At 41.6% G+C, this 13,468-nt stretch overlaps 1 protein-coding gene across 1 annotated transcript; it reads right to left on the reverse strand.

Moving 5' to 3' along the window:
• Positions 1-2,797: 2,797 nt before the first annotated feature.
• LOC139834937 (uncharacterized) lies at positions 2,798-3,349 on the reverse strand. The gene has a single exon (XM_071824863.1). The coding sequence runs from the start codon at positions 3,347-3,349 to the stop codon at positions 2,798-2,800; it is 552 nt and encodes a 183-aa protein (XP_071680964.1).
• Positions 3,350-13,468: the final 10,119 nt, after the last annotated feature.

Consider the following 13,468-nt stretch of genomic DNA (forward strand, 5'->3'; position numbering starts at 1 on the left):
AATCTATTCGAATAGCCGTGTCCGTGGTCATGGACGGTTGGAATGGCCGTTGCTTAGCCTAAAGGATTTTGGTTTTACAACAGTGTTTTGAGCAAAGAAAGAAAGGAACTTTGTTTTGGAGTACCGGAATGGTACGGGAAAGGATGTGTCGACCATATGGAGATGGTCGGGAAGGATAAATAAAATTGGGTTACCCCATCCTAGTGTTTTATGTTGTGGAACTCTTTTGAAGTATCTTATTCAACAAAGATATAGAGAATTCATAGGTTATCTTCTGAAGTATCTTCTTCAACAAAGATATAGAGATGTCATAGAACCTTCTTAGTGTCCCCTTCAACTACGAATTTGGGATGCTATATCCACAAGAGAAACTGATTCTCTCTCACATGCTATATCCACAAGAGAAACTAGTATTTCCCTCTTGTCATCTTAGTTTAGCACTTGCTATCTTGCATTCTTGCAAAGTTCCCTCTTGATGGTTTGCGAGTACAATTCCAAATGTACTCACAGTTTTGTCCCTGGCTATTTACTTGGCCAGACTAGGAGGAATTCAACAAAAGAAGAAGGATTGGACGACGTCTATGCGAACTAGGAACGTCTTCCCAGTCAGTTGCCTGTAGGGTTAAGGCAGATGACTCGGGCTCTACGCTGCTGAATTGATTCCGCTACTCTGATGATTAAGTTAGGCCCTTCGAGGCTATTATCTAAAGATTGGTCTTGTGACCTTGTTGTAATTTTCTTATTCCATTTTGTAATGGATGATGTAAATTTAATATCAGTTCAGTTATGTGTTCACGGCGCACTGATCATGGGATCGTGAACTGTATACATAACGGGAATTTCGGACAGCTAGTCCGGGGTCCCCACAACCCATTTTTCCTTCCATGTGTAACACATTCCATGAAATGAGAGAAACAACATTAGATGGTCGCATCCAGTAAACAGAGCCACCAAATTCCAGAAAAAATGAAGAAGTACATAAAAAAATATAAGTATACACACAACCAGACTCTTGATGACCAATGAAAAAAATGCTAATATTGTATTGAACTTGTAGATCATATAACCCACTGAAACAAATTGGTGCGTCATCAAGTGATTTCACATACGATTTAAATCTTACCTTACTACACATACTGTTATTATACATCTCACAAAAACATACTAATTGTATGATTTATATCTCACATGCATTTGCTTATTATTCACTACAATTCATAAAAAACATGACTGATGCTACAAAATAAACTAACAGTAGCACAAAAGGCTGAAAAAATTATACCATCAAAATGCAAAAATAGGGAAGCAAATTTATAAGTATAAACACACAGATCTTTGGTATGATTTCACGTGATACGCATGTCAGTACAACAAAAACAACAACAACAATAACAACAACAACAAAACCTTTATTTCCAAAGAAATTGGGGTAGGCTAGAGGTGAAACCCATAAGATCTCGTAACTAACTCATGGTTCTGGCACATGGATAGCAAGCTTCTTTGGTGATACTCCAGTCCTTCAGATCTCTCTTTACGGACTCCTCCCGTGTCAAGTGTGGTCTACCCCGTCCTCTCTAGACATTATCATCACGCTTTAGTCGTCCACTATGCACTGGAGCTTCTGGAGGCCTGCGTTGAATATGCCCAAACCGTCTTAGACGATGTTGGACAAGCGTCTCTGCAATCAGTGCTACCCCAACTCTATCTCATATATCATCATTCCAGACTCGGTCCTTCCTCGTGTGGCCACACATCCATCTCAACATGGGCATCTCCACCCCACCTAATTGTTGAACATGCCGCCTTTTAGTCGACCAAGACTCAGCGCCATACAAAATTGCGGGTCGAACCGCCGTCATATAGAACTTGCCTTTTAGCTTTTGTGGCACTCTCTTATCACAGAGAATGGCAGAAGCTTGGCACCACTTCATCCATTCGGCTTTGATCCGGTGGTTCACATCTTCATCAATATCTCCATACTTGTGTAGGATTGACCCCAAGTATCGAAAGGTGTCCTTCTGAGGCACCACCTTCCCATCCAGGCTATCCTCCTCCTCCTCGTGCCTAGTAGTACTAAAACCGCACATCATGTACTCAGTTTTAGTTCTACTAAGTCTAAAACCTTTCGATTCCAGGGTTTGTCTCCAAAGTTCTAACTTCCTATTGACCCCCATTCGACTATCATCGATTAGGACCACATCATCCGCAAAGATCATACACCATGTGATATCTCCTTGTATATCCCTTGTGACCTCATCCAACACCAAATCAAATAGATAAGGGCTCAAAACTGACCCCTGGTGTAGTCCTATTTTAATCGGGAAGTCATCGGTATCGTCATCTCTTGTTCAAACACGTGTCACAACATTATCGTACATGTCCTTGATGAGGGTAATGTACTTTGCTGGGACTTTGTGTTTCTCCAAGGCCCACCACATGACGTGTCGCGGTATCTTATCATAGGCCTTCTCTAAGTCAATGAACACCATATGCAGGTCCTTCTTTTGCTCCTTGTATCTCTCCATGAGTTGTCGTACCAAGAAGATGGCTTCCATGGTCGACCTCCCAGGCATGAAGCCAAACTGATTTTTGGTCACGCTTGTCATTCGTCTTAAACGGTGCTCAATGACTCTCTCCCATCGCTTTATTGTATGGGTCATAAGCTTAATTCCTCGGTAGTTAGTACAACTCTAAACATCCCCTTTGTTGATTGGTACTAACATACCGCGTCTCCATTCTTCTGGTATCTTGCTTGCCGAAAAAATTGAGTTGAAGAGCATAGTTAGCCATACTATCGCTATGTCTCCGAGGCGTATCCACGCCTCAACGGGGATACCATCAGGCCCATTGCCTTGCCTCTCTTCATCCTTCTCAACGCCTCCTTGACCGCGGACTCCTGGATTCGTCGCACAAAACGCCAACTGGTATCATCAATGGAGTTGTCCAGTTCAATGGTAGAGCTCTCAGTCTCCCCATTGAACAGCCCGTCGAAGTATTCCCGCCATCTATGCTTAATCTCCTTGTCCTTCATCAGGAGCTGGTCTGCTCCGTCCTTGAAGCATTTGACTTGGTCAACATCCCTCGTCTTCCTCTCTCGGATCTTGGCCATCCTATACATGTCCTTTTCGCCTTCCTTCGTTCCTAACCGCTGGTAGAGGTCCTCATACGCCCGACCCCTTGCTTTAGTCACAGCTCGCTTTGCGGCCTTCTTTGCCATCTTGTAATTATCCATGTTGTCTGCACTCCTATCCAGGTACAAGTGTCTGAAATAGTCTATCTTCTCCTTAATAGCCTTCTGGACATCAGAGTTCCACCACCAGGTATCCCTAACTCCGCTTCTACTTCCCATGGACACTCCAAACCCCTCTGAGGCCACCTTACGAAGACAGGTCACCATCTTCATCCACATATTGTTCGCATCACCTCCTTCCTCCCAAGGGACCTCCTTAATGACCCTCTACTTAAACGTCTGAGCTACCTCCCTCTTGAGCTTCCACCACTTCCGTTCTAGCGACTTTAGCACGCTTATCCCGTTGGACACGAAGCGGAAAGCGGAAGTCTGCTACCACAAGCTTATGCTGATGGACAACACTCTCTCCAGGTATCACCTTACAATCTAGGCACACACTCCTGTCTTCTCTCCTTGAGAGGATGAAGTCAATCTGGCTGCTGTGGTGGCCACTATTAAAAGTCACTAGATGTGATTCTCTGTTTTTAAAGAGGGTGTTAGCTATGATCATGTAGTACGCTAAAGCAAAGCTTAGGACATCTTCCCCTTCTTTATTCCTGATGCCATAGCCAAAGCCCCCATGCACCCTTTCAAAACCTATGTTAGATGTACCCACGTGCCCATTAAGGTCTCCTCCTATGAATAGCTTTTCGCCACTGGGTATACCCTTAACCAAGTCCTCTAGGCCTCCCGGAACTCCATCTTGGTGTTCTCATTGTGGCCTATTTGCGGGGCATAAGCGCTAATAACATTGACAACTAAGTCCCTGATACGTCTCCAACGTATCTATAATTTCCGATGTTCCATGCTTGTTTTATGACAATACCAACATGTTTTGTTCACACTTTATATCATTTTTATGCGTTTTCCGGAACTAACCTATTGACGAGATGCCGAGAGGCCAGTTGCTGTTTCGTCTGTTTTTGGTTCCAGAGAAAGGCTGTTCGGGCAATATTCTCGGAATTGGACGAAATCAACGCCAAACCTCCTATTTTTCCCGGAAGGCTCCAGAACACCGAAGGAGAGTCGGAGGAGTGCCAGGGGGGCCCCACACCCTAGGGTGGCGCGGCCCAAGGGGGGGGCGCGCCCCCCTATGGTCTGGGCAGCCCAGGCCCCCTCCGACTCCGACTCTTCGCCTATTTAAGTCGTCGTGACCTAAAACCTAGACACCAATTGACGAAACTCCAGAAAGACTCCAGGGGCGCCGCCGCCATCGTGAAACTCCACCTGGGGGACAGAACTGTTCCGGCACCTGGGACGGGGAATTGCCCCCGGGAGCCATCTCCACCGCCGTCTTCACCGCCATCTTCACCGCCATCGCTGCCCCATGATGAGGAGGGGAGTAATTCACCCACTGAGGCCGAGGGCTTCGCCGTAGCTATGTGGTTCATCTCTCTCCATGTACCTCAATACAATAATCTCACGAGCTGCTTTACATGATTGAGATTCATATGAGTTGTGGATCACAATTTATCTATGTGCTACTCTAGTGATGTTATTAAAGTAGTTCTATTCCTCCTGCACGTGTGTAAAGGTGACTAGTGTGTGCACCGTGTGGTTCTTGTCGTAGGCTATGATCATGATCTCTTATAGATTGTGGAGTTAATTATTACTATGATGGTATTGATGTGATCTATTCCTCCTACATATGCATGAAGGCGATAGTGTGCATGCTATGTTAGTACTTGGTTTAGTCTTTTGATCTATCTTACACTATAAGGTTACTAAATATGAACAAATTGTGGAGCTTGTTAACTCCCAAGGCATTGAGGGTTCGTGTAATCCTACGCAATGCGTTCATCATCCAACAAAAGTGTAGAGTATGCATTTATCTATTACATTATGTGATCAATGTTGAGAGTGTCCACTAGTGAAAGTGTAATCCCTAGGCCTTGTTCCTAAATACTTGCTATCGCTGCTTGTTTACCGTTTTATTTCTGTGTTCCTACTGCTGCAATCCTACCACCATCAACTACACGCCAGCCAAGCTATTTTACGGCACCGTTACTTGTTCTTATATATTCATACCACCTGTATTTCACTATCTCTTCGCCGAACTAGTGCACCTATTAGGGTGTGTTGGGGACACAAGAGACTTCTTGCTTTGTGGTTGCGGGGTTGCATGAGAGGGATATCTTTGACCTCTTCCTCCCTGAGTTCGATAAACCTTGGGTGATCCACTTAAGGGAAAACTTGCTGCTGTTCTACAAACCTCGCTCTTGGAGGCCCAACACTGTCTACAGGAAAGGAGGGGGAACGTAGACATCAAGCACTTTTACGCACCGTTGCTAGGGAGGAAAAGGTAAAGGCACTCATACTCCGGTTCCGAGGTAAAGTACTTTTCCGGCGCCATTGTGTTTGTGCTCGAAGCTATTTCCTTTAGATCCTGCAATTGCAACTTTTTGTTTCTTGTTTACACTAGTTAGGCATAATGGAAAACAACAAAAAAATTAGTGAGCTTTTTAATCTTTTTCCTGATTTAGAATTGTTTGATGCGAAAATTAAAAAACCTATGGAACCTTATTTGCATGCTAGTAGCGATGTTATTAGTATGAATGCAATTACTGCTAATGCTATGAAGAAGTCTAAGCTTGGGGAAGCTAGTTTTTGTGGTCTTTTTAGCTTCCCATCTTTAGGGGAGAAAATTTGTTCGATAATGCTTTATCTCCCATATGCGATAACTCTAATAATGCTTCGATATTTTAAATCCACCTGCTGAAAGTATTAAGTATAAAATACCCATGAAAATTATTGAACGTGTTATGGACAACCACTATAAAGGGGATGGAACTGTCCATCCTAGAGATCATTCTGTTTTTGCACGAATTATGTGGGTTATTCAAGTGTGCGGGTATCTCTATGGATGAAGTGAGGAAGAAGCTATTCTCTGTTGCCCGGTAAGCAGCGCATTGGTATAAATTGTTGGAGAATAGGCATTCTCTTGGTTGGGAGGAAATTGCATCTCTCTTTTATTCTAAATTTTATCCTCCGCATGAAGTGCATATTGATAGGAATTATATTTATAACTTTTATCCTCGCGATGGAGAGAGTATTTCTCAAGCGTGGGGGAGATTGAAATCTCTAATGCTCAAATGTCCCATTCATGAGCTTCCCCGTAATGTTATTGTTAACAATTTTTATGCGAGACTTTCAGGACAACACAAGGACTATCACGGATGCCTCGCTCGGGAGGGATCTTTCCCAAGCAAGGAGATTGAAGCGAGGTGGGATCTTCTTGATCGGATTGAGGACAACGCTGAAGGATGGGAGAACGACAAAGGTAAAGAGTCAGGTATAAATTATGATTATGAATGCATTGAAGCTTTTATGGATACCGATAAATTTTGAAATATGAGTGCTACTTATGGTCTTGACTCTCAAGTTGCTGCAAATCTTTATAAAGCCTTTGCTTCTCATTTTGAATTACCTAAAAATAATTTTGATAAGTATCATGAACCTTTTAAAGAGGCTTGCATGAAGAATGAAATTGTTGTTAATTATTGCAATAAGCATGCTCAAACTCCTAAGAATGCTATTTCCTATAAGCATGTTAATTTTTGTGGAATACATAGACCTTGTGGAATTAATCAAATCAAAGATGAATATTGTATCCATCATGCTAATGAAAAAACTTGAAAGTGGTTTAGGGCTCTAGATGATCTTGGTAAAAAAGTTTGTGCCCTCTATCCTTTTATTTGTGAAGTTTGCCATGAAGTGGGTCATTTTAATTTTCAATGCTCCTCCAGTGATATATTGAACCCAATGAGTCTTGCCAAATTTGTATTGTGATGATGAAATTACTCCTAATCAGCATGATGAACTTACTTTATTTTTGGGGTGTGAAGAATTGTCGAGAAAAATCTCTTTGTTACATATGAGTGATCTTGATATTGATGATGTCCTGCATGGGTGTTTTTCTTATTGCATTGATAATAGACATACAAATACTTACATACAAAATATCTTAGAAGATGACACCTTGCCAAAATATGATAGGACTGCTGTGTGTTTTCAACTAATTAATGAAAAGGAGGGATTCCCCCAAGTTTCTTCTATTGTTTCTGAAAGTAAATCAGGTTATGCGGACAAGCCACCCTTCAAGCCTCTTCCACCTAAAGAAGGGAACGAGGAGAAGGAAGAGAAGAAGAAGAAGGGAACGAAGAAGAAGAAGAAGAAGAAGAAGAAGGGGAATAAAAAGAAAGAGGTAACATCATATCCCCGCGTATATGAGATAACAATAGGTAACCGTAAGTATGTTGCTCCTAATGATTATTGTGATAATGAATCTGAATATGATGATCTTCCTATGCCCTTTACATACATTAGCAATCATGATTTGAATGAGCACACCACTTTTGATATTGCAAATCTCTGGGAAATTAATTCTGAAAATGATGATGATAATAATTGCCATAGTGTCAGTGCTATCCATGCTTCCTCCCATAATGATATAGAAAGCTCTAAGCTTGGGGAAGAGGTGTTTGAAAATCTTTTAGCTACTGGTCATTATGTTCTTGATACATCTCCTTCTAATAACAATAATGGTGTGGACACAGATAAACCGATTGTGAAGGATAACTATTCTATTTCTTATGATGACACTATGCCTCCGATCTCTAATGATTATTATAAAGAATGCTATGATATAGGTTCTAATTATCCTTATGAAACTTGTCATAGTCATGATTGGATTACCAAAAACAATTCCCTTAATAGGCAACTTGTTTACCATGTTCAAATTCTTGATAATAATCTTGCTCCAATTACTATTAATGAGAATAACTCTTCTTATGCCAAATTTAATGATACTTCTATGCATATGAACCATGATAAGAATGTTTTAAGTGATGGGTATATTGTGGATTTCATCAATGATGCTACTGAAAGTTATTATGAGAGAGGGAAATATGGTTGTATGCATCCTAATAATATTAAGTTTCCCCTCTTTATGTTGAGAATCTTGAAGTTACTCGTGTTTTATCCTCTTATGCTTGTCACTTTGTTCTTCATGAATTCATTTGTGTACAAGATTCCTCTTCATAGGAAGCATGTTAGACTTAAATTTGTTTTGAATTTGCCTCTTGAAGCTCTCTTTTGCTTCAAATACTATTTCCCGCGAATGGATTATTAAAACTGCTGAGCCCATCTTAATGGCTATAAAGAAAGAACTTCTTGGGAGATAACCCATGTGTTATTTTGCTACAGTACTTTGTTTTATATTTATGTCTTGGAAGTTGTTTACTACTGTAGCAACCTCTCCTTATCTTAGTTTTGTGTTTTGTTGTGCCAAGTGAAGCCTCTAATCGAAGGTTGATACTAGATTTGGATTTCTGCGCAGAAACAGATTTCTATCTGTCACGAATCTGGGATTTTCTCTCTGTAGAAAAATCAGAAAAATATGCCAATTTACGTGCGTGTTCCTCAGATATGTACGCAACTTTCATTAGTTTTGAGTTTTCTGATCTGAGCAACGGAAGTATTTATTAGAAATTCGTCTTTACGGACTGTTCTGTTTTGACAGATTCTGCCTTTTATTTCGCATTGTTTCTTTCGCTGTGTTGGGTGGATTTCTTTGTTCCATTACCTTCCAGTAGCTTTGAGCAATGTCCAGAAGTGTTAAGAATGATTGTGTCACCTCTGAACATGTGAGTTTTTGATTATGTACTAACCCCTCTAATGAAGATTATGAGAAGTTTGGTGTGAAGGAAGTTTTCAAGGGTCAAGAGAGGAGGATGATACTATGATCAAGAAGAGTGAAAGCTCTCAGCTTGGGGATGCCCCGGTGGTTCACCCCTGCATATATCAAGAAGACTCCAGCGTCTAAGCTTGGGGATGCCCAAGGCATCCCCTTCTTCATCGACAAATTATCAGGTTCCTTCTCTTGAAACTATATTTTTATTCGGTCACATCTTATGTGCTTTACTTGGAGCGTCTGTATGTTTCTTGTTTTTGTTTTTGTTTGAATAAATGCTTGTGTGGGAGAGAGACACGCTCCGCTGGTTCGTATGAACACATGTGTTCTTAGCTCATAATATTCATTACGAAGGTTGAAACTGCTTCGTTAATTGTTATATGGTTGGAATTGGAAAATGCTACATGTAGTAATTGCTATAATGTCTTGGGTAATGTGATACTTGGCAATTGTTGTGCTCTTGTTTAAGCTCTTGCATCATATACTTTGCACCTATTAGTGAAGAAATACATAGAGCTTGTTAAAATTTGGTTTGCATGAGTGGTTTCTCTAGAGTCTAGATATTTTCTAGTGAGGTGTTTGAACAACAAGGAAGACGATGTATAGTCTTATAATGCTTGTAATATGTCTTTTATGTGAGTTTTGCTGTACCAGTTTATACTTGTGTTTGCTTCAAACAACCTTGCTAGCCTAAGCCTTGTATCGAGAGGGAATACTTCTCATGCATCCAAAATCCTTGAGCCAACCACTATGCCATTTGTGTCCACCATACCTACCTACTATGTGGTATTTCCTGCCATTCCAATGTAAATTGCTTGAGTGCTACCTTTAAACAATTCAAAATTTATCACCTCTGATTTGTGTCAATGTTTTATAGCTCATGAGGAAGTATGTGGTGTTTAGCTTTCAACCTTGTCATTTACTTTTGACGGACTCTCATATGGACTAGTGGCACATCCGCTTATCCAATAATTTTGCAAAAAAGAGCGGCAATGGGATTCCCAGTCCCAAATTAATTAACAAAATTAGAGACTCCTCCATGGTATGTGATTGTTGGACGGCACCCGAAGGATTCGGTTAGCCTTGGCTTGTGTAAGCAAAGGTTGGGAGGAGTGTCATCATAATAAAACTAAAATAAAAGGCACTCCTGCAAGGTATGAGATTGTTGGCAGGCCCCCGAGGATTCGGTTAGCCATGGTTTGTGAAAGAAAGGTTGGAAGGAGTGCCACCCAAAAATAAAATAATTCATGGGAGCCGCTCTTGGAAGTCCGGTTGGCAAGGTAGTTAGTGTACCCATTACCATTCGTTGACAACAACAAACACCTCTCAAAACTTTACTTTTTATGCTCTCTATATGTTTTCAAAACCAAAGCTCTAGCACAAATATAGCAATCGATGCTTTTCCTCTATGGAGGACCATTCTTTTACTTTTATTGTTGAGTCAGTTCACCTATTTCTCTCCACCTCAAGAAGCAAACATTTGTGTGAACTATGCATTGATTCTTACATACTTGCTTATTGCATTTGTTATATTGCTCTGCATTGACAACTATCTATGAGATATACATGTTACAAGTTGAAAGCAACCGCTGAAACTTAATCTTCCATTGTGTTGCTTCAATACCTTTACTAAGAATTTATTGCTTTATGAGTAACTCTTATGCAAGACTTGTTGATGCTTGTCTCGAAAGTACTATTCATGAAAAGTCTTTGCTATATGATTCAATTGTTTACTCATTGCATTTACATTGTTTCGAATCGCTGCATTCATCTCATATGCTTTACAATGGTATGATTAAGATTATGTTGGTAGCATGTCACCTCAGAAATTATCTTTTATCGTTTACCTACTCGAGGACGAGTAGGAACTAAGCTTGGGATGCGATACGTCTCCAACGTATCTATAATTTCCCGATGTTCCATGCTTGTTTTATGACAATACCAACATGTTTTGTTCACACTTTATATCATTTTTATGCGTTTCGGAACTAACCTATTGACGAGATGCCGAGAGGCCGATTCTGTTTTCTGCTGTTTTTGGTTCAGAGAAAGGCTGTTCGGGCAATATTCTCGGAATTGGACGGAAATCAACGCTAAACCTCCTATTTTTCCCCGGAAGGCTCCGGAGAACACTCGAAGGAGAGTCGGAGGAGTGTGGGGCCCCACACCCTTGGGTGGCGCGGCCCAAGGGGGGGGCGCGCCCCCCTATGGTCTGGGCAGCCCAGGCCCCCTCCGACTCCGACTCTTCGCCTATTTAAGTCGTCGTGACCTAAAACCTCGACACCAATTGACGAAACTCCAGAAAGACTCCAGGGGCGCCGCCGCCATCGCGAAACTCCAATTCGGGGGACAGAACTCTCTGTTCGGCACCCCGCTCAGGACGGGGAATTGCCCCCGGAGCCATCTCCACCGCCGTCTTCACCGCCATCTTCACCGCCATCGCTGCCCCCATGATGAGGAGGGAGTAATTCACCCCCGAGGCTGAGGGCTTCGGCTAGCTATGTGGTTCATCTCTCTCCCATGTACCTCAATACAATAATCTCATGAGCTGCTTTACATGATTGAGATTCATATGAGTTTTGTATCACAATTTATCTATGTGCTACTCTAGTGATGTTATTAAAGTAGTTCTATTCCTCCTGCACGTGTGTAAAGGTGACTAGTTTGTGCACCGTGTGGTTCTTGTCGTAGGCTATGATCATGATCTCTTATAGATTGTGGAGTTAATTATTACTATGATGGTATTGATGTGATCTATTCCTCCTACATATGCATGAAGGCGATAGTGTGCATGCTATGTTAGTACTTGGTTTAGTCTTTTGATCTATCTTACACTATAAGGTTACTAAATATGAACAAATTGTGGAGCTTTATTAACTCGGCATTGAGGTTCGTGTAATCCTATGCAATGCGTTCATCATCCAACAAAAGTGTAGAGTATGCATTTATCTATTCCGTTATGTGATCAATGTTGAGAGTGTCCACTAGTGAAAGTGTAATCCCTAGGCCTTGTTCCTAAATATCGCTATCGCCACTTGTTTACCGTTTTCTTGTGTTACTACTCGCAATACTACCACCATCAACTACACGCCAGCAAGCTATTTTCTGGCACCGTTGCTACTGTTCTTATATATTCATACCACCTGTATTTCACTATCTCTTCGCCGAACTAGTGCACCTATTAGGTGTGTTGGGGACACAAGAGACTTCTTGCTTTGTGGTTGCAGGGTTGCATGAGAGGGATATCTTTGACCTCTTCCTCCCTGAGTTCGATAAACCTTGGGTGATCCACTTAAGGGAAAACTTGCTGCTGTTCTACAAACCTCTGCTCTTGGAGGCCCAACACTGTCTACAAGAAAGGAGGGGGAACGTAGACATCAGTCCCCAACTACCACCTTGACCAGGATAATCCGGTCCCCACATCTCTTGACGTCTACCACTCCAGATTTGAGGCTCTTGTTGATAAAAAAATCAAAAAAAAATCATGAACAAGTCATATATCTGAACAATAAACATCAACACCACTGCTTGAACAAAACTACCCCTAGCACAGATTGAGCAAAATAACATCATCAAAATAAGAACTAGCAACAGTAATACCATGTGCGTTCTAGATTCTCGATTCTCAAAGGATCCTAATTCATTTCGCATGAGAAGACTACCTTGGAATACATTGGGTGCTGATTGGAGAATTCGGTCGGAGTACTAAGAGGGTAATGATGACAAAAACTACCAGTAAACTGAAAGGAACCTCTCCTATGTCGCCAGCGCCTATGAACTTGCCGACCACACACGCGAAAATGAACGACATCTAATCCGCCGGCGAGGATGCAGAAATCAAGCATAGCATAACCTGCACAAAGCGGTGGACCACAACAGCAGAGCAACAACTTGACACAAATTCGGAGAAACGAACGAGTGTGGACACCTATTGCGGTCGAGATTCACAGAAAAAATAAACTAGGGTGGAATCTCCCTGAACCCTAGGTCAAATTCGCAGCACAAGCACAAGCGGCAACAAACTTGACGATGTCGACGAAATTGAGCCTGAGGAGCTAGCGGATTACCAGTTAAAGGAACGAAGGTCATCCTGGCCGCCGATCCCCGGATGGCTTCCCGATGGCAGCCGCGAGAAGAAACGGGAAGGTTCCCGTGGGCGGTGGAATCGAAATTTTTGCCTCCGCACAGCTTCTCCCCCACAAGACCCCCCCCCCCCCCCCGCCCCGTGTGCACTTTTTGAATTGGTGATGCGGCAAGAGGTGAACACACCTGAGGGTATGAAATGCCATTGTAGCAGACACGTCAGTTGCAATGACGAAGAGACATAACAACTTCACTTGCTGTACATAAAAATGGCAACAAAATCACTTCCCTTCTTTATTAATTATTTTAATCGTAATAAAACTAGAATTACATATCCTAAACCATTAGAAAAATTAAACACAGAAATTGGTACTAGACTTATTACATGATCATAGAATTTTTTTGAACCAAACTAAAATCATTATTGTCTCATGGATTGAATAATTAAAACTTTATTATATCCA

Source organism: Lolium perenne, unplaced genomic scaffold (assembly GCF_019359855.2).
Source record: "Lolium perenne isolate Kyuss_39 unplaced genomic scaffold, Kyuss_2.0 unplaced97, whole genome shotgun sequence".
Taxonomy (NCBI): Eukaryota; Viridiplantae; Streptophyta; class Magnoliopsida; order Poales; family Poaceae; genus Lolium; species Lolium perenne.